Source organism: Corylus avellana, chromosome 1 (genome assembly GCF_965113065.1).
Source record: "Corylus avellana chromosome 1, dhCorAvel1.hap1.2, whole genome shotgun sequence".
NCBI lineage: Eukaryota > Viridiplantae > Streptophyta > Magnoliopsida > Fagales > Betulaceae > Corylus > Corylus avellana.
Window position 1 is genome coordinate 39,587,564 of NC_142490.1, and position 22,658 is coordinate 39,610,221.

A 22,658-nucleotide genomic window follows, 5' to 3' on the forward strand; every position below is an offset into this window, starting at 1 on the left:
CTAGTTTTCAAATAAAGAAAGGAAAGCTAGGTCTAGTCGTAGTTGATATATAACTGAGGTAGCGTGCAAGCATTCAGATTTATACAACTTGCTTTAAGACCACTCCTCTACTCTCTTCCCATTAAACTCCCGACGTCCTCATCAGGCCACGTCATGTGGTACTCCAGTACGTGCTCTAATACCATTTGAAACAACTAAGAGAAAGCGTTAGTCACATTTGTATTACCACTCTCAAATAACTAATCAAATCTTATTTAGTAAGGAACTAATGTAAAACTTAACACTAATGAGCTCTTTTATAATCCACTCATTTTTATGTTATCTTCTCAATATGAGACTGAAATGTTACAAATTTAGTTACCAGTCTTAATTGAAGCAGACATTTTTCCATGGGAAGCAAAGGGGGGTTTGAATTTGTCTTTCACCGTACTCCACAAAAACAGACATGTGCATTAGAACTTTCAATATTTGACTTTGAAGGCTTAGAAAATTCCCGTTTCATCGCTTTCTTGCTAGGATAGGTTTTGAAGACATCTTGTGTGGCACCAAAGTTCTTGAAAACGATTTACCAGTAATTAACCTTGCCTCCGCTTCCCTTTTAGAAGTGTACGATTTTAGTGAAATTACTTATCAATAATAACAATAATGATAATAACTTATTTGATTCAATTTACACTTAAAAATAAATAAAAAAAATTGACTTAAGTGTCGTAATTTGTTTAACGGTCTAGATTTAATTTAATTTTTTTCATAAAAACTTGAAATTAAATCTTAACCATTAAAAAAATTACATAACAAAATAATATAATTTTGTTTACAGCACCTAAGCCAAATCCCATTTCTTTAATTATGTGACTTCGAGCCAAGAGCTACTCACACCATATTGCTGAAATTTGACTCATCCGTCCATCAGTGGCACATTTGATATTAAGGGTCATGATACTAAGAACGCCGGCGTGCTTGATCATGCATGCCAAGCTTTTTTTTTTTTTTTAATAATTATAATAATAAAATATTATATTTTATTATTTTAAAATATAAAATCACCCCGGCGTGCATCACGCCGGGCGTGATGTTTAACATCACCCTTGATATTAAACTTGGCTGCTACATGAATGGGTCATGAATACATATAGGCAAGTGGCACAAGACGTGCAAATTCAGCCATTGCACATGATCCAATTTCTAAAATCCAGTTGAATTTAGTAAGATTTTGATATCATATTGAATCCATAACAAAATGAGCTAACAGTCCATTTTGGCGTGTAGATGGTGCACGAGGAATTTTCCATGGTATATATATAGTAGGTGTTGAACAAATAAATTATATTTAGTGGAGAGCCAATGGATCCGCTCAAATTAAATTAAGAGAAATTCTTTTTTTTTTTTTTTTTTTTTTGTCTAATCAAATGCGGAAAAAAGTTACAAGGAAAATGAAGAGAAATTCTTGAGTATCAATAAAACACTACGGGCACAAAGATATAGACAACGGATTTAATACTTTAATGATTTGGTGACGGGTAAGCAGATTAAACTTTGTCTACTTTTTGAAGACGAGATCTCAATTTGCATGTGGCTTCCATCACCCCCGTATTCAGTTTAAAACACATATAAACATGTGTCCAATAATGTTTCCTCCTTCCTCCTCGGAAAATCAAAAGGGATCACTTAAAAGATGGATCAAATTCTCAACAATTCAAACAGTAAATGCAGGACAGATTTTATGGGATCTATCTGTGCCAACAAAAGGACAGGTTACCCAAAATCTACTCAGACAAGTGATTCCCATAAAAGGACTCACATTTGTTATTCGAATTGCTAACAATCTGAATAAAAAAATTGTTGAGAATCTCTATCCCTTGAAAATATGATTGCTGCATAAACAAGAATATTAATGAAAAAACTATTAAAAAAATAACTTGAGCGCGTCAAATGAGTACAGCCAACTGCGAAGGCATCAACCAGCCCAAAATTTCCTATCCAATATTTCAGCAAGAGAAATAAACAATGCAGGCAGCTCATCCTTGACTGCACAGTTCTCAAGATTAATACATATAATTACAAGAAAATTCCTAGGCTAACTGATCTAGGCCCCACGATTTGCTTCCCCCAACAGCAAGATCAGTGGGCAGTAGCATTATGACGATGGTGCTGGTAAAAATGTGGAGCAGCCTCCATTAGCCAAGAGGGATCTATGGAGATCACATTGCGCATGTACTGCCGATCAGTTGAGACAAGGGAATGGTATATAATCCATTTTGGGTTAACTCTGCATGATGAATATTTTTTTAGATGAAATTAAGACAGCCATAGCATGCGCACAACCGACCACGTGTACCCACCAAACAATAAGACATTGTGAATGAAGCACAAAAAAGGAGAAACAACAATAGGGAAACAAATGAGAATATATATATATACTAGTGTGATTAACAAAAGAAAACAGTAGGGCTACAGAGTGCAAGGGCCTCCTATAATTGATGTGAAATGAATACCCTATATTAGAAACAGTAGCAATCTCTAAGGCGAAAACAGAGGAATGTTTGAGACAAAAATATACAGCACATGTATATCTGACACGGGGCAACTCGAAACATTTTGATAGTTTATAGATCCGAGTTGTAGAGTCATAGTTTGGAGGTGTAAGTGCAAATAAAGTGAAAGTTTGAGGTCAAAGTGTAATTTACCCACACACACACACAAAAAAAAAAAAAAAAAAAAAACCACCATTAGTTCCTTGATCACAGATCGAGTCAAATAGCAGTCCAATTTCTGTACGAACCTGAATAACACAGATGATGGGTGAATATACACTTCTTGAGACCCTCTGACAGTCTTGTACATCCCATTGTGAGTGAATGCCTTTGACAAGATAAAAACCATAAATTTATTGGGACATTCACCAGAAAATTGTTAAAGGGAAGTGCGAGAATAAATTGATTTCTCCAGAAGATGAAGATAAATTTATATTCCAAAAAGAATACAGGTGCGCATTCGAGATAAGGAAAATACTCACTTCTAAACGACACGCATTAGCAAAAAAGCCAGCAGTAACTGCCTTTCTTACCACCTGGAAGAGATTAAAAACAATAGAACATCAACCATCTCAAACTGTTCAGAATATAACAACACAAGGTTGCTTCCTCTAAAATCAATAACTAATTCAAAGTTCTAAGGCACAAATGTTCTGGGAATGAGGAAAAGCCAATGAAGAATGGAGTAATTAGCCTTAGAGATTCTCAAACCTGAACAAAATATCTTTAATCATTTACATGTATATATATATATATAATCTTATATATATATATATATATATATATATATATGCAAATATAAAAAAGGAATTCATATTCACATACATATTATGCATCTTATATACATCTCTATACCGATCTATCCTCATATTATGATGGTTTAAAAACACTACATAGCTTCTAATAGTTTGCAGGTAAAAATAGCATGGCATCTTTCGGTGACAAATGGGATAGGGGGCGATAGAGGAAAAAAAGAGTGCAGATTTCACACTGTGGTCCACGGATGGATATATTGGTTGGTTCTACTGCTTAGTTTTAAGATGAGAATAAATCTTTTACAGGGCCATATAATTATATCAGTAACTGGCCTAGAAACTTACCTGCATATCTCTTTCACAAGATTTCAGGACTATGCCTAATCTCTGTGCTATTCTTCTGAGCTGTTCTCTAATTTCAACAACCTTTTTCTGCACAATATTTACACCAATATCAACATAAACACTATACACATGAAGTGCACAAGATGACGATATTTAAAAGCAAGTAAATTTACAGCCATTAAAGGTGTATGGAACCGAGAATAACAGAAGGTAAGCCATTTCGGTGACCAAATGGTGTCAACTCTTCAAATACGTCCATGTGATGTCACAGATCAAATATTTATTAGATGCATGAGTTACATTTATCTATAAAAAACATTCTTAAATTTTTTAAAGCAGCTACGCACCATGGCTTGGTAGTTCAAATAGTTCTTATGACACCATTGAGAAGATTTGCCAGATTGAAGAAACCCTTTGTAAACATTTAGGAATGTCACATGGTCACCCTGCATTTGTTACAAAATGATTATTGAGCAGAGAAGATATCATATATAACACCAAAAAAGGGAATTATTGGACCCCGTATGGAAGATGCACTGAATAGATATCAGTAGTACAATTATACGCATGCCAAAGTACAAAAAGCAATGATATTTAACAGATCTAAAACTCACATGTAGATAACAATTTCACGTTATGAATGCTCAATGATTATGAAACCAAAGCATTTCTGTAACATGAAATTTGATCACTCACAAGGTGGAAACATCTCAGTGTGGGGAAACAGGCCTAACTGACTTTTTTGTGGTGTTTAGTTAGGGGTAATCTTTCAAGATTCCAGAGAATCTTCAAAAATTTCCCGTTATGTTCGCGGGTATCTGGATTCCCACCCACCCCCAACTTCCTTTTGTTAGGAATGTGGACTCCCTTGTAGAGAGGTACGAATCCACATTCCCTTCATCCTGGAAAAGTTTTTTTCTTCCCTCTAAACAAAAAAAACGACCTTATACACTTAAAAAGAAAAACAATAACAATATGTTGGGAAACATAAACAATTCCTATAGGATGCCTAGAAATAAACCAAACATAAAAATCTCATAATTTCAGGAATCCCAGCAGATTCCTAATCATTCCCAAACGTGGATTTGTCACATTTCCAGGAATCCAGATTTCCAAGCGTCACATTCCTAGGAATATGTGGGTGCCAAGGGAATTTTAGATTCCTCAAACCAAACGCCAGATTAGTGTAATATTCTCTAGACCAAAAATTGATGCCCAAAAGGTACAGTAAATCTACTCGGAATTCTTAAAGTTATCCAAGAGAATTAAAAATTCAAATCAAGTACCTCAGAAGCAGCAAATCTCAACTTGGCTTCATCCATATCCTTTTTCACTCCCCTCCCAGGCACCCAAATGGACTGCCAAAAAACATGTTAGATGTGAAACAAAACTTACTTGCAAATTACTTCTGTTGTTTTATCAGTTGTATGATAGTATGAATGGATATCTTTCCTATATACTTTCTTTTCCTTCTATTTATTTTTAAGTAAATAGAGGAAGAAGAGAAGTAGATGAGGCCATTAAGCATACGCCTCAATCTCACAGAAGAGAAAGTGCTTTAATTTACAAGATAGCTTAGGCACTTAATAAAGCCATCACTCAACTCCCACCTTAGTAATATGGGATAATGCCCACAGGGCCTAAATGTTTTTTTTTTTTTTTCCTGAGGAGAAGAGCAAATAAGGCCAAACATGACTTTCTCAGTTAGAGAATTTTTTTCACATGTTTTTTACTTTAAAATTCAGTGTTTACTATTCATATTCGTTGAGCCTGAGGAACTGATAATATATATATAAAACAATTTACTTGGACTGAGAGAGTAGCAGCAATAGTAATAATCTCCTCTGAACACCCAAGTTCGCTCGAAGAAAGGATCATTTTCGAGACCATTGGTTCCTACAAAGTACAAGTTTTCAACATTATTTAGTTAGAATGCGAAACATAATAGGGTAAAAGATCAACTACGTCTCAAACAAACCTAATACAAGAAACACGTCCCAGGTAATATTCAATGCTCATCAAGAAAATGTTAGGTTAAAAAAATAATGACGGAATGACTAACGACATCCGGATGTTTGATGGATAAACAAAATATTTTCAAGGCCTTGGGTTTCATAAATGTTAATTTCAAACTGATTAGAACAGACAGATCTTAAACAAAGAACATATAAAAAAAATTAATAGGCTCACTTAACATCAAGGAAATAATGAACAAAGCAACCAAAAAATAACAAGCAAAGATCATTTGACCAATACAAAAATTGCTCCTATAAAGTAAGCAATGATATAATTAATGGTTCCATATAATATCAGGCAAGAGCATCAGGAATATGCCTGGCTTCTTTTTTTCTGGTTTGTTTGGAGGGTGGGTGTTGGGGAGGCAGGGAGGGAAGGGGAAGAGTGGGGGGGGGGGGGGGGGGGGGGGGTGTGGGGTGATTTGGGTTCATATGCAATAGATACAGTAAAATATATCACTAGGCGTGCCAGCATTTAGCTTGCAGTAACATCCATTTCCCACATCCAGCAGACTTGGAAAACACTTGCACAATTTAAATCATTAAAAAAGGAGCAATAATATGGGTCAATTATGATATAGTAGTATATCGAAACATACTAATGGAATCTCTGCTACTTGAAATCCAGCTGGTGAAGTAAGTTTGGCATCATCATCCAAGACTCCAAGTGAATAAAGTATTTCAAGTGCTCGAATCATTGCTTCAGGAGATGGAGATGCCGGCCAATCAAAGCCCAGGATATTATCTATGCCCAATGCTTTTAACTGAGAGATTAGGACAAAATAATTAGCATCTCATTTATTGTTACAAAGAAAAAAAAAATACTCTTCCAAGGCAAGAATTTGTGATTAATCATTTGGTATAAGTTCTTGCTTGCAGAGAAGCAAAAAAACAGTTCACAAGAAAATTATAACATGTAAAAAACTAATTAAAGCCATCATAATACTTTACTTATTTCAGCCACTAGTAAATAAGAAAACTCGTACAATATTTTTTACAAGTCTTGGTGGAACAATCAATTAGGCAAGTACAAGTAACACAAGGAAAGGGTAGATAGTTTGTTGGGGTTGAAAAAAAAATCATTTGCTAATTGGAGTTCCCTCACTAATAAGAATAAAGTTTATACTTCACACTACATAGCTTTGAAGCTTAAAAGTGTTGTTGGTGATGTTAACAAGTGTTCCACAAACTAGATGACAATGGTAATCTAGAGAACCAATCAACTCGTGCGTAGCTTCAGGAAATACGAATCCCTGTAACAATTTATGCATGAAGGATATAGAGGAGTGTTGCGGGTAACTCATCATAAAGGCAGAAGGAAACCTAGTTTGAGCTATGTCACTCCACTTTTTACGCCACTGCAATTTATGACCGCTACCATAAATCAGAAGACTATCATTTTAAGAAATGTGAAAAATGCATTCTTCAAAGAATGCAATTATTGCAGATACATCAGTTCATCAACCCAATCATTTTGACACCAATAAAGTAGAAGAAAAGGGAAGGTGTGGACACAAAAACTTCATACCTGAATCACACAGGAGACAAGGTTTGATCTTTGCATCTCCGGAATACCCTCCGCAGACATTTCATTGACAAAATACTCTTCAGTATATAGCCTTGCAGCAACAAGATGAAAAGGTCAAGAAACAACCGTCATAAATAACCAGAAAACCAGTGGGAATGTGCACATAAAAGTTCCTGATATGATTAATTTTGAGGAAACAATGAATGACAGCAAAAGATATGTCACAATTAGCTTCTCATCTCTACAACTTCAAATAGCAACTTATTAGACTTGGCACAATGCAGAAAAGAAGGGAATAAAAGATTTGAGAAAAAGGAAGAAACGATGGGAATAAAATATTACGTGGAAAATACTAATAAAATAAAAAGAAAGGAAAATACTAATAAAATAAATTGAGAATATCAAAGATATGATTGAATTCCTGAACATTCAGTAACCCATGAGTCATGACTACGTAGAGTTAAACATAATTTGCACCTAAGAATAAGAGTACACCCATATCATTACAAATATATTCAAAAGTGTGAACTTGGCTTTTTCCAGACTCATTTCACACAAGCACGTTTGTACCTTTTGCTTAGTATTGTACTATTAACAAGTATAAATATTTCTTCATATAAAAGCACACAATTGTTTTCCTAAAAAATGTTGGTTGAAGGTACACATATAGCATCAGTTAAAGGAATTTTTTTTGGTGAAGGTGCATTGATTGGTTACATGCTTCAGGAATGCCCAACTGCATAACAGAATCAAGGCAAGATAAGAACATAGCGGTGCTTGTTGTTAATGCTCAAGGAGTAAAACATACTACTCAACATGTAAAATTTGATTGAATGCTTGACTGATGCAATTATAATGATATGAATGCCACAGGTCTAAGCAAGAAATAAATAAATAATCAGCAATGGTGATATAAATGACATGCCGCTTCATACAAGTTAAAAAGAAACTGATTGACCCTGGTGTTAAGTAATTTCCTGTAGAAAAGGCACCTGTAACACTTCCCAGGTCGAACTCTTCCAGCCCTACCAGCCCTTTGTCTAGCAGATGCCTTGGATATAGGTGCCACCACCAGATTCTCAATATCTGAAATCTGTAGTGAAGTAAACCAAAAATTAAAAAGAAAAGAAAAGGGCAAAAGATTTTATTATTGAAAAGAATAGACATGATATTAGATGCGACTAGAGTCAATCATAATGGAACTTCAAGTTTTAAATGCAAACTAGCATATAGAGGGCATAAGGAAGAATAAATATGATATTTAAATGACAGCTTAGCATGTTTATAAACAATTCAGAAAATGAAATTATCCCAATGCCCATCCAAATCGAAGAACTCAACACTATGATCAACTGCTTAATAAACAACTAAGAATACAAAACAAAATCAGATAAAGCTAATAATGCATAGCAATTAATATTCCCAGACAAATTGTTAGGACAACTCCATAACTAAATAAATGATAGATGCTCAGGTAGTAATTTGAAGTATGAGAATATATGGGAACTAATCACTCCACCAAATAAATTTGAACATTTCAATGACTAGTTCAGTACCGGATTGTAGAATCGCTGTTTTGAGAATCCACTATCAACAACATAGACAATGCCCTGTATGTATCAGTAGAATAAGGTTGTATGAAAACAAATTGTCTGGTTGCTTTGTCCTAATCACGTCCAACAAAAAATTTCTCTAAAGTGCAGATATGTTACCTCCAAAGTCAACGATGTCTCTGCTATATTTGTTGATATCACTACTTTCCTCTTCCCTCTAGGAGTTGGAGAAAAAATCAGCTCCTACATGGAAAGCAAAAAAGGTAGTCAATAAATCACAAATGGGTTAACTAAATCTCCAAAAAAATCAGTTTACCGCACCCACATAACACATTAATATATCACTAACCTGTTCCGCCCGCGGAAGCCCGGAGTACAGAGGCAAAACAATCAATCCTGAAAATGAAGGTATACTCGTACGATTATGTCTAATAATTATATTTCATAGCAAGTATGAATAAGTCCAACAAAATGTAATAACTACTACACTTTTTTTTTTTTTTTTTGGCTCTAAGGAGAAGGGAAAGGGGAGATTCGAACTAGTAACCTCTGCTTCATAAGGCTTAGTCCTTCACTGATTGAGCCACCCTTGGGGTGGTCAAATACTACATTGCAAGATGAACATGTAATCTTGCCAATTCAGTACAATCAATCCAATACCAGTGCAAAAAGCAATATGGGATCGTTGTTCTTTGCTAGTACAAGTAAATTAAGGTAGTCCATGAACCATGATCTCGTGTATTGTAGTATGATCATGTGAATGCCCAGAAAAGGACAGAAAAAAAAAAAAAAAAAAAAGGAAGGAGGGAGGGAAGGAAAGGAGAGTGCCAACAAAAGATCTAAATGAGGTGGATTGTGATATTATGCCACAGAATTTTCAAATACCAAACCATCCATGGAACATGGAGCACCTAATACACATCAACAAACTCAAATGTGTGGCTATATGAATGCATATAGTTCTAAACATACACCAGTAACACATATATGTACGTTAGAGTAAATGTGTTTTAGCAAATTACAACTTTGAGATGCACAAATGTAGAAAATCACTAGTCAAGATATTTAGGGTTTAGGGTTTAGCAAATTACAACTACTTTGAGATGCTTGGTCACTCATACCTGAAGAGTTCTTTCCATTGCTTTGAGCTTCTTCATTTAGTAACTGAATAGAGGCATCAATATCATCTTGACCAGTAAGAAATACCAGAATATCACCCATGGGTTCCTATAAGCAACAAACATAACATATACTAGACTTGTTCATGAAAAAATTGTTTCATATTGAGTAATCAAAGAAATACCATCCCGTACTCATTAGTAGGACTACAAAACTGAGCTGTCCATGAAAAGTTCAAGCACGACTCGAGTTCTATTTGTTTATAAACTAGCAAGTTTGAACAAATATTATGGCTCGATTATTAAACAAACCAAACTTGTATAAGCTCGGTTCTAATCAATTTAGGCTCAGGAACTGCTCATATGTGAACTCGAGTCGACTTGTTTTAAACTCATTCAAAGCTTTTATATATACACCTAGAAAACAAAATTCCCTGAAAAGAAAGTTAGCTTCAAGTTCTACTTAAGGTCGTATAGTAATAAGCACGTTCAATCTGTCAATTTCCACTAATTTTTAACATAGTTAGGATGAGTTGCAATCTGAATGGCAGAATGGCTACTGATTGGAAAGCTCTGTTTGACAGCTTTCAAAGATGGCAACATTCCTAATAGCTGGTGGATGTATTTCTTTTCTAACTTTTTATGCTTTCACCCTATGCTTTTTTTTTTTTTTTTCTTGAGCAATAAAAATTGGTTTACTATTAATCCTTCTCCCTAAATCATGTAAATAGATTTTTTTTTCAAAAAAAACAAAATGTTTCTTCCAAGACCTGATCCTTTCATCATGCTCACTTGATCCTGATTGTATGATATGCTACGTATGTTATCTAATAGTTGTAGAAACCCGCATCAGAAAACACCCAAAAAGAAAATAGAAATTTGAATTTAGGGACAAAAAATTATGAGAATGATTAAGATAAGTGTATATATTTGGTGAAAATGGATGGAGTATGGTGAGGCTCATAGGCATTTGATCACAAAGGGATTAAATTTGTAAGAAAAAACTTAGAAATGTCGGATTTGAGGTGTCACATTCGAACAAGATTGGAGCTCGTTTGAATGGAAGGAATCTCCACGTGTCGCTGAGTTGGATACACAGCGTTCGAACACAAAAAGTGCCCCGTTTGAACAAAATGGCATCTCTACATGTCGTTGTGCGCATGAATGGCAGGTGAAGATCAACTGCCATGATTGATCACATGTGTGAGGTAGGTGAGATTTGATGTGCATTTAATGCGTAAAATCCAGTTTGAACGAGATCAGTTCTCAAAGAGTAAAACGGGAGTTTAAAATGTAGAGACTTGAAGGATAAGTTATTTTCTTCCCCTTCGTTTGTCTAAGTCAAGAGAGAGAGAGAGAGAGAGAGCAAAGAGAACTTGAGTGAGTTAGAGAGAGATAAGTAGAGAGAGAAAGAGAGAAAGGAAGGGAGAAAGGAAGGGCTTGAAGAAAAGGTTGGAGGAGCTGCTTGAGGAGTAAAAGCTTGAACAGGTAAGATGTTTCTACTGTTCTCTCCGTTTGATTCTTGGACTCTAAGTGTTTGTTACGGATTTTGATTAAATGATGTCATTAGCAAGATTTTTGGTGATTGCAGTTGTTACTTGGACGAAGATAAGGAGTAGATATTGTGATCTCAGGGTTTGATATTTAGATAAGGTTTGTAGTTTGTGTTTTGAAGATGGGTATTTGAGTTAATGGAGTGGTGAAGTTGTGGGTAGTGCAGTGTGTGTTGTGGTTTGTGGAGAAATGAGGAAAATGTACAATTAGGGTTTGGGTAAAAGACTTGATTTTGTTGTTGTAATGGATGTTTTGAGGTTGTCTGAGGATTCTTGTGTTGTGTAACGTGGAAGAAGGGAGTGGTGTTGGAGAGAACAGGATTTGGAGGAATTTTTACGTAGAAAATTAGTTTATGTACGTTCCCACTTGAACAGTATGGTTTGCGTTCGAACGAGATCATCACAGGATGCGCGAAATAGCCCTCGAATGCCTCAAAAGCAACCACAATCAAAGTGCATTTGATCAAGCCAGCCCAGAATGCCCCGATCACAACTGCAACAAAGCCCATTCGAAAGCATCGAGCTCAAAGTGCTTCGTTCGGACCCGCTTTTTAACTTTGTTGGAACAAGATTATTTGCAACTGAAAGATGAAGGGTTCCTAAGGAAAAGAGAGGGAATTTTAAGGTTGAGGTAAGATAGGTCTTGTATAAGGGATTCAGAAGAGTTCAAATAGGCTTTTAATCCATTACAAAAGGATAGTAGGTAAGGGACTAAAATGTAATTGGATGCATTATGAAGAGTGGATTGTTACGTTGAGGTTTAAGAAATTAGGTTCAATTAGGTAACCTTCAAATGGAGAAAAAACAAGTTTTACATCAAAGTTTGTAAGAAAAAAATATTACACTTTCTACAACATCCGAGGGAAAAATTGTAAAATAACATAGCATTAACCATTTGGTTAATTGTCATATATAGTGGTGGTCACGGAACACACTGACACTCACAAATACCTATGGTCAAGAAACAAGAAAACAAGCTTTCAAGAAAGATGACATAACACCTCAATGTTTGCTTCATTCAATATTTTAACAATGGCAAAAATGGTAAATCAAAGGACTCATGACTCCTTGGCAAGGAGATTTACTCCACATATCACTTCTAAAACTATAGACTTAATGCTTGATGCGGAGAAATCTGTTAGTTTCTCTACTTTACATTTTAGTTATAAACTTTCTTTAAAAGTTCCCTGCTGTAGGAGCATCACCCTAAGCATATGTCACTAGCAAAGGTACAGTGTACATCCAACTGCATATGAGATGTCATGATAGACCAAATCAATGTTACAAAGTTAATGAATAAGCAAGGGGCTATAACACACATCTTTTGACAGGTTAGAAATTTACTAAGAAATATGCTGAGTAGTGACCATCTAAGAACACAAGAAGCATTAAGAAAGGTGGGCCTAAGGCATTGGCAGTTAAAAAAAATTAAAAATGCAAAGAATCAACGAAATAGAGATGGTTAGACATCTGAATTGGACACATTCTTTCTTTAGTTATCTTAGAAAAATTTTATTATTAACAAGAGATCCTCTGGTTCAAAAGTATTCTACGAGAGATCCCTTAAAGAATTATAAGTACCTGATCATGGATTGACAATACTGTTGAAACAGTAGACCGAATATAGTCCTGGACAGGCTCCTCGACAAAATGAATTTGTACATTAAAGCCTCTACCCTGAAAGTAAAGAGATTGCAATGACACCTTAATTTTGTAATATCCATGTTATATGATAATGTTACCTGAAGATAACTTCACTTAAAAAAAATAAAAATTGAAGCAACCTCATAAACTTAGAAACACTGTTTGAAGAGAGAGAGACAGAATTGCCAGCACAACATACCTCAACTGAAAGGATTGCAGGCTCCATCCTTGGTCCACTCTCCGCAGCTTCCAATGATCGACGCCTATTGTTATTTACAACAAAAAAGAGATTTAAACTATTATCGGCTTAGGATACTGATAAAAAGACAGTAAAGTAGTTGGCAACCTATTAAATACAGCTAGAATTTACATAAAATTTAAGCAAGTAAAATTGCGAATAAATATTCAGACCATGTAATATAGGAAAAGAGAAGAAAGCAAGTCAATGACGAACGGCACACTATGACCATAACAAACCTCTCCTGTACCAATGTTTTTGAAGGTTAAAAATCGGCACATCCAAAAGTAAACTATATACAAAGGTAAATGTAATTGAAATTCAAGTTGATGCTATGACTTTTGAAACTAATATATATATATATATATATTAAAGAATTCTATAACTTCCCTTAAGATATATCAGAGGAGTCAGATTATGTTCTTTTAATCAAACACCAGGCTACACAAAACAATTATAATGTAAAAGAGGTGCAATGTAAAGTGCAAACTTCCCAATCCTGTAAAAGAAATCTGGTTTCTTTTTTTTTTTTATAAAAATAAAAAATAAAAATAAAAATAAAAAGAATTTGATTATTAAAGGTGACTCAACATCAGTTGGAATGCCAAAACCAAAAGCATGGCACAAGCAACCAAACAAAGAAAGTACAGAATGTAACTTCGCTCAGCAGCTTAGAGGGAAAAAAAGGGAACCTTATTTGGAAGAAAGTAGACATTGATTTTGCTTCGATTGTAGCGGAGGAGATAATCAGACGCAGGTCAGATCGACGCCGTTGAATCTGGAAATTCAGCAATAAGCAAATGTACAAAAAGGTAGGAACCAAATCAAAAATAGTGAAAGAACAAAAATTACACTTCAGTTTCCCAAACCATCTAAAATATGTCCCAGTTACCTTTTTCAGTAGACCAAGTAATATGTCAGTTGAAATAGACCTTTCATGAGCCTCATCTACCATTATGACACTGAAACAATAGTCAAATTTTAAGGGGAAAATGTTATGGCAACAACAACAACAACAATAGTAATAGTAATAATAATAATATTAGACATTCAAAGTTTAGGTTGAATCATACATCAACTCTCTAAAACAAAAACAACAAAAAATCATAAAATAAGAGGCATTGCTTCTAATTATAATATTTGGTTATCCCTGTAAAAGTGCCTCTGCAGACCAGCTAAAACTAACCAACAAGCATATCAGGTAGTAAGTTAGTTTTTAAAATCATGAATTTCTCACAGCAGCAATACAGAGAAACAAAGAAAGAAAAGTAGATAGAGTTAAAAGATAGGCTTACAAAATCAAAGAGCATAAAATTTAGAGTTGGAATTAATACCTATACTTGGTCAAAAGAGGATCATCCATCATTTCCCTCAGTAACACCCCATCTGTTAGAAACTTTATCATAGTTGTACCCTGTCCTGCCATAACAGCGAAATTCTCAGCATTCATAGTAAAGAACTAAAAGTAACAAATGATGTTCCTCAAAGTCTAGCTAATAGACCAGAACTTTCCAAATAATCAGATGATAAATCAATGCATGATGCAGCATTCTGGTGTAGACTACGCCCAAACAACATTAGAGGATAATCTGATAAAATAATTATTCACAGCTTGAAAAGAAAGTAAAAGGTCTCACTGGATTCATAAGATCTTCAAATCGAATCGTGTAGCCAACTTCCTCACCAAGCTTGACCCCCATTTCTTCGGCCACCCTTGAAGCAACTGCCTAAGAAGCAATACAGCTAATATTTATAAGAAAAGAATTATAATGAAAACAATAAAACTGTATCTGCAGCTGACAAGAAATTAAAATTACGCATTTGAGATTTCCAACAGAACCGACAGCACACTGGGGCTTAATTTTTCAATCCAAAAAAATGAATACATCTGATATTTTAGAATCACAAGAAAAATCAGTAACCCCAAACGTTTACATCCCACTTGATTCATTCAAAATTATACGAATCCCTCCCACATGGTAAAAATGATAAATCTAAAATGTTTTCAACATCATTTAGACATACAGGGATTGATTGAGTACACGAAGTGGAGAGTGAGAGGATTTCGTGTTAATGTTATATGTTCACTCTTCTCCTTGAATTTCAGTGAAAGGAACGCAGCAAGCATCACCTATTCTATCCCATTTAGCCCATCAAAGTTACTTTGTTATCTCCCACCAACTGAAGCAAAAATATAAAAGTATGCACAAGAACAATAGAATTAATGGCATACACATACTTCCCCTGCTCACAAATGACCTAGAATGAATAATACACACTATGCCTCTCTGTCTTTGATATTTTTTATTTTTTATTTTTGATAAGTAATGAAGATTGTATTAAAAGCGTAAGGGAGTATACAAAGGAAAACACCTAACACAGACACCCAAAACCCACAAAACAACAAAAGCCCTCAAACTTGAGACCCACAAAAAGATCTTAACGCTAAAAAGCGTGAGCCTTACCTTTCCCCCACCTTGAGGACGTGCCTATCAAATCATAATTTATGGAGCATTTTAGGTTTAGAAGCTCCCTTCTACATCTAGAACAGGCACCCTTAATCTCCGGCAACCAATCCTCTACGATGTCTATCAAGATAGCCACAGCCTGATCCTCGTTCCCCTCACACGACATCCCTACCATCGGCCCATATCCTTATGAGAACAAAGAGCCCAATCCAATGGAGAGATGGGGAGAAAATACCCAGAGGGGAAGAAAGATCCTCCGCGTCCTCAACATCCCTCAAACCTATCGCCGATGACGAAGCCAAACTTGACAGGGATTTGATAACACCTCCCTTATCCTTCCTCAGAGCCACCGCAGATGAACAGAGGTTGAGAAACCCCTGCCGTAGAAGACCCTTAGCCGGTGGGGATTTCCTAACAGCATCTCTCATGATCTCCAAACCGTGGGCACCCTCCATCTGGGTAAGGTATGGAGAAATGGCAGAGACACATCCAACAAGGCACCAATCCCCAACACGGCCACAACGATCAGGCTATCCTCCATCCTTATGAACCTACTGTCCTTTGTCCTTGATATTCACCGATAGAAATAATATAAGTTCAATCAACAAAATCTATGATATGATTATTGTCATTGATGGGCATTCATTTCAACTAATAGAACTTAAATGGTCCATACACCTAGCAATACCTGAAGTCCTCTCTACACAAGATGCTTCCAAGATGAATATCTTTTTTCATTCTGATTCTGGTTGTTTGGTGTGAATTTTTTCTTATTCTCATTCTGGTTGTTTGTTGTTTGGTGTAAATAATATAAGCTTAAGGAAAATCCCTTTTTGATTATTCAGATGCTTCAATCTTTGGGAATTACGCCTTACTGATGATGCTTTTCTCTTGTATACTCCCAAAATACATGAATTGCTTACCCTTTAGGTGTTTGTATGCATGTGTCTCTATATGTTCAATTAAGTCAAATTTCAGTCAGAAATCACATTAATCACTAGGATTCAGAAATCCCTAATTCTATAAAGTTTATGATGCCACATGGAGTTAATCATATGACACATATGCACAATAATCATAAGTTCAGGACAAGACATTTAAGAGCATTCCCAGCCGACACCAACAATTTTCCCAAAATTTAGGGAACCAAATTACTTTTTGCTTCCCTATCCAAATACACCACACAATAGATTCTCTAAACCTTTCCCTATATCATTAAAATAACATTTTTAGCTTTCACTTCTTTTTCTCTCTTTCTCTCTCTCTCATCTCCTTCTTTCTCTCATCACTTTTCTTTCTCTTTTTCTTTTGGTCTTGTCTCCAGAAGCTTCATCAACAACCAAAGAAACCTTTTTTTTTTTTTTTGATAGGTAAAAGTCAATGTATTTAAAAGCGCAAGGGCCGCAACCCATGTATACAGGGAGTATACAAAAGAACCCACTACACACTACACGAGCTTTAAACTGAAAAGGACGCACATAGATCGATAAATTCCGTAAGTGTTGAAGCTTGCAAAGAAGACCCCAAGACCCTCCAAGAGTAGAGTGTTTGGAGCACCCTTTTCTTCAATTCTATAGTTCCCATTTCACGATCCTCAAAGCTCCGCGCATTCCTTTCTCTCCATAAGGACCACATTACACACAAAGAAGCCATCCTCCAAATGTGCATGGCTGTCCGCTTTCCCCTTTGCCCTCTCCAACTTCCCAAGCATTCCTTCAAACTCCCCGGCATCACCCATGTTATACCAAATAGCTGGAGGATCATGTTCCATACCTCTACAGCAGCTTCACAATGCACTAAAAGGTGATCAATAGATTCGCCACTCTTCTTGCACATACAACACCATTCCGTCACAATGATGTTCTTCTTTCGTAGGTTGTCCAATGTTAAAATTTTCCCCATAACCGCCGTCCATACGAAAAAAGCCACCCTCGGAGGAGCATTAATGCCACTTTTGGTTCCTAACGTCCTTTGACTTGTATTAATCTAGAAAGTGTCAAGAGTCCCCATTATAAAGAACATTGTCAAATAAAGAGAATAAGAAAGTATAGTATGGAGGAAGAGACACTTGATATCTATTCCTACTAGTGGCCTTGTTGACTTATGGTACTCTATTTTCAGGTAATTCAATTTAGCGTAGGCCATGCCTCATCAGGTGAGATATGGCTTGTTGGAGAAGGCAGTTTGGTAATTCTCAAAGTAAAGCTATGTAGACGATGGTTCCGCTCTATTTGATGTGGTGCATTTGGAGAAATAGAAATAACCAAATCTTTGAAGATAGTGAGAGGATGATGACAGAGCTATTTCCACACCCTCTTTCAATGGATAGCCGCTTATGATTGTTTTCACATTTCTATTTTTCATGACTATTTTTATCTCTTTTCTTTTTCACTTAGCTGTTTCTCTTATATACTTCTTGTGTACTTGGGTGCACCCTTTGGTTTTTAATGAACTCCATGTACTTATAAAAATAAAAATTAAAAATTAAAAAAAAAAAGAAAAAAAAAGAGTAGTGGCCTTCCGGCCACAATGTGTGGCATTTAGGTCCAACTATCCCCTACTTGTGAGTAGGGGTGTTCAAATCCTAGAAAATTTGACATCCAACCCAATTCCGACCCACTCAGGTCAACTTCCAATGGAGGGTGGGTTGGCTGTTAGAATCTTGTTTTGATTTCTGACCCAAGTCAGGTCAGAAGTCAGAATGAGAATATAAGATATCTGAAAAATTCTGACCCAACACGACTCTTTATTTTCGAATAAGTAATGGAAATATCATTTTAAAAGCGTAAGACACCCACCCTGACCCGGCCTTCAAAAAAGAAAATAAATAAATAAAAAATCTGAGCGGATGACATGAGCATAACTTGCCAATAAATGTATTTTCACAACCCTATAAACACACAACTTATGTTCATTTCATGATTCACATATCATTCCATTGCATAAAAAGCTGAGCACACAACAAATGGTTAGGATTTTTTCTATCAATGGTTGTGATCTTCACCTTTCTCTCTATTTGAGTTTTGGCCGATTGATGATGGCGGCCACGACTTTATGTGCAATGGCCACCACTTGATATGTGGTGGCCACCCACCTTCAGTAGCCACCGACTTTCCAAACCAACTTCCAACCGACCTTAGGAAGTCAGCATCGGCTTGGAAATTACCTTTGTCAAACATGATGTCTAAGGTTTCCAACGCTTCCTACTTCGGTGGAAGTTTGCCTCCACCAAAGTCAGAGAAGGCATTTCTGACTCCATCAGAGTAGATGCCCACCCCTACTTATGAGGGGGTTGAGGATGGTATGGCCCAAGAAAATGAAGTTTGACGTTTCCAAATTGTAGTCTTAGTAGTAGCCTAACTCGCATGACTATCATCCTTGGAATAGGTTTCTTTCCGCAGCCACAAATGATGCCTTCAAGAAACGATGGGACTAACAACTCACGATCTAAACATAAAAAAATAAATTAGAGAATCTAAAGATTTTAATTTCTGAACTACAACCAGATTGAGCTAGTTTGACAATATTAATAATGATATTATAACAACCATCCATTTTAAAACCACTATAAGCAACTGAAAATTGAACTCAATTAAAAGAAGTAAACAAGTTATTCTGTATGTATGATGAGATAGCATTTAAAGCAGTAGCACAAACTAAAACTCACCTGGACAGCCAATCGTCTTGGTTGAGTGCATGCTATTAGCCGCCCACCATCAGCCCAACCTGCTTCTTTGAGGTACTGCAGTTTGAGAAAATAAGGGTTAACATTCAAACTTAACAGTATATTAATCCATTGGAAGAATTTCAAAATGCCCAACCAAGATTTATAACTGAAAACATCGACAGACTAGAGTGTTAAAAAAGAACAAACAAAACATTTGATATTAAGGGTCTATTTGGGATTGCATTTGAAGAGCCTAAAAGTGATTTTAACACTGAAAAAGTCCGTTTGAAGAAAAAAGTACTCGTTCGGTAAAAAAAATTAAAAGCGCTTTTAAGGGTCCAAAAAGCCTAAAAATAGCCAAAACACACTTTTGGCAAAAGCTTAAAAATGAAGCTTTTGCCAAAAAGAGTTTTTTGACTTAAAAGCTCTGTTTCTTAAATGCAATCACAAACAAGCTCTAACAGGTTAGAGATCTCGGAGTCATTTGATGAAAATCAACCAACCGAACATTTGTATTCTATGCGATTAGACAAAGCACAAATCCCAAAAGGCATTTCATGAAATTCTGAACATGATAATTAGAAATGCTATAATCAAAGAATTCAACGCCCTACTTCGAGTGCCTACATAAAAGACATTGAAATAACCCAACTTCCAAGGCGTCAAACACACCCCAACACCTAGTTCCATAAACAAACTGATGAAAGATAAATGAAATGTAAAATAAATTAGCTGTAAATAATTCCTGAAAAATTGGGTGGAAAAAAAAAACTGGCAATTATATAGATTTAACTTCCAATTTCTGTTATTCTCTTTGGGTTTCTCAGCAACCAAACAAAAGCAAAATGACCTCAAGTGATGCATATAAAACAAAGAGAAATGCTAGAAACCATATTTTTATCCCATAACTTGGCAGTCCCAGCTAACCCTTGAAATTTTTTTTAAACAAAACTAATCCAATGGTTGTACTACCAGAAATGTGATTTCTAGCATTACTCTTAAAACAAATACCTTCTATAAACATAGATTACAACTTTACTTGGTACCAGAAAGAGCATAAAATAGACCCAAAAAACAAAAACAAACATTTTCAATGGATTTCTCTCGTTTTTTTCCCGAGAAACAAACAAACCCATTTGAGTATAAATGAAGCAGGATAAGACAAAGTTAATTGGGTCTTTAATTTTACCTAAGTTTTATTAATTAATAAAGTTATTAGTATTTAATTTTATATTTTATTTAAATTTTAAGATTTTTTTTTTTTTTTTGGATGAATAAATTTTAAGAATTAGTGTTATTATGTAATTCAATAATAAACTTGGCCCAAAGTTAGTCAAATTAGGATTAGGATTTCGGTGTACTTTCAAGTGTTATTTTGTACTCCTATGGAGACTGACTAGAATTGATAACTAACTAAACAGATTTTGTGAGGTGTGACTCCTCTTCTTCCCCTTCTCTTTAGATTTTGTGACTCAATCCCTTTCTTTTTCCCCTTTTCTGCTTTTTATCTTTCAAATTCTATTTGTCCTGCATCAATAAAACAAAGGAAAGCGAACCTGAGGAATCTGGGTGGTCTTGCCGCTACCGGTCTCGCCAACAATAATGGTAGTGGCGTGAGTCTCAACCAAGTAGAGAATGGCTGTGCGGTACTTGTACACAGGAAGCCTCTGTCTCTGCTTCTCCACACTCGCATACCCGAATCTACAACTCAAATATAACATCCAAAAACAAACTTAAAAAGCGAAAAACACCAAAAAAAATGTAAATCAAAATCACAATGAAGAAGAAGAAGAACACCTGGAAGAGGAAGAGGAAGAAGCAGAAGCCGAGAGGAAGAGGACTCCGCCTTCTTCGTCGTCGACTAGACGAGGCTTCTCGGTGCCTGGCTTCCAGAACTGCGACATTGTTCGTAATGCTTTGCTTCTACGCGTTCGTATTGGTTCGCTGCTACTCGTAGAAGCTTTTAGCCGGTTCTCACTGTAGCCAGTAGTTTTCAGGATTAATAGAAGGGTTACAAACAAAATTGTCACAACATTTCCAACAAAACTATTTTACTGCTCAAATTACAAATTTGTTTGGGTAAAGACGTAAAGTCCACCTTCTCCCTCAAAATTACTAATCCAATGTTCCTTTCACTTAGAATTACGACAATATCCCCTAAAACTATTAAAAATTTGACAATATCTCTCAATGTTAGCAAAAAAAAATAATAATAACAAAAATAACCTTAAATATTTGTCAATAAAACAAAAATATTTCTATAAATTAAAAAACAACAAAAAAACATACAAATTAAAATTTTTTTTAACAAAAACGATTTCTTAAAAAAAATTGTCACTCCCTTTTTCATTTTTTTTTTTAAGTTTTATATATATATATATATATATATATATATATATTAATTTTGTTAAGTGTATTTTCGTCATTAAGGGGGACATTGACAATTTTTAATAGTTTGGAGGAGACATTATTACAATTAAAAGTTTGGAGAAACATTATCAATTAGGTGGTAGTTTGAGAGATATGTGAACTTTTCTCAATTTGTTTATTGTATCTACTACCTTTTCCACGAATTATATATTTCACACTCTATTTTTTAAAATATTATTTTAACTCTACCGTTTTCTTCTCCTCTCTCTTTTAGTTATTGTTAGGCAAATGGTTTTGCATTTCTTATTGTATTAGAAATAATTGATGTGATATCCAGTTATGAAATTTTTTGTATGAAAAGTGAAAAGGTTTTGTTTTTTGGTTATTTTTTTGTTTGAATAGTAATAAAAAGTGAATAATGTAATATAAAAGGTGAAAAAAAATAAATAAATAAAGTTAGAATTTTTTTTGTTTTGATTTTTTTTAGGAAAATGGTGTGTGAATAGTAATGAGTGGATGAAACGGTTTGCCAAACACAACATTTCTCTTTCTTTCTTTTTTTCTTTTTTCCGGACAATAGTGCAAAAAGGGTTACAAGGGATCAAATTGAAAAAGGGTAGGCTCCCAACAACAAAATCTGAACAGAAAAAAAAAAAAAAATACAAGGAAAAAAAAAACAAATAATAGGCAATAGAACCAGAAAGGATTCAGGCCTTTCTAAGGGCCACATGAAGCGGTAACAAAGGGAAAAGGAACTCGATGAGGAGTCTCAAATGGTAAAAGTAGCAACCACCATGAAGTGGTTGTGCAAGGGAAGTATTCTCGAGAACCAAACGGATTCCATCAACAAGAAATAGACATCGGCTACAA

The 22,658-nt window shown here is 35.2% G+C and overlaps 1 protein-coding gene across 2 annotated transcripts; it reads right to left on the reverse strand.

Annotated features, from left to right (window-relative positions):
• Positions 1-1,859: 1,859 nt before the first annotated feature.
• On the reverse strand, positions 1,860-21,409 carry LOC132170627 (RNA helicase family protein). Of its 2 annotated transcripts, XM_059581673.2 has the most exons (23): positions 21,216-21,409; positions 20,975-21,119; positions 19,419-19,493; positions 14,921-15,010; positions 14,618-14,697; positions 14,176-14,245; positions 13,976-14,061; positions 13,245-13,308; positions 12,983-13,078; positions 9,852-9,957; positions 9,080-9,126; positions 8,890-8,973; positions 8,734-8,787; positions 8,170-8,270; positions 7,178-7,268; positions 6,249-6,413; positions 5,441-5,530; positions 4,921-4,992; positions 3,982-4,080; positions 3,635-3,721; positions 3,017-3,070; positions 2,783-2,862; positions 1,860-2,269 (listed from the first exon to the last, which is right to left on the reverse strand). In XM_059581673.2, the coding sequence occupies exons 1-23, from the start codon at positions 21,320-21,322 to the stop codon at positions 2,122-2,124; spliced, it is 2,091 nt and encodes a 696-aa protein (XP_059437656.2). In that variant the 5' UTR covers positions 21,323-21,409; the 3' UTR covers positions 1,860-2,121. The 2 variants fall into 2 exon arrangements, with proteins under 2 accessions (XP_059437656.2, XP_059437657.2); XM_059581674.2 differs by lacking the exon at positions 21,216-21,409 and having other exon boundaries at positions 14,921-15,006; positions 20,975-21,065.
• Between the last annotated feature and the right edge of the window lie 1,249 nt (positions 21,410-22,658).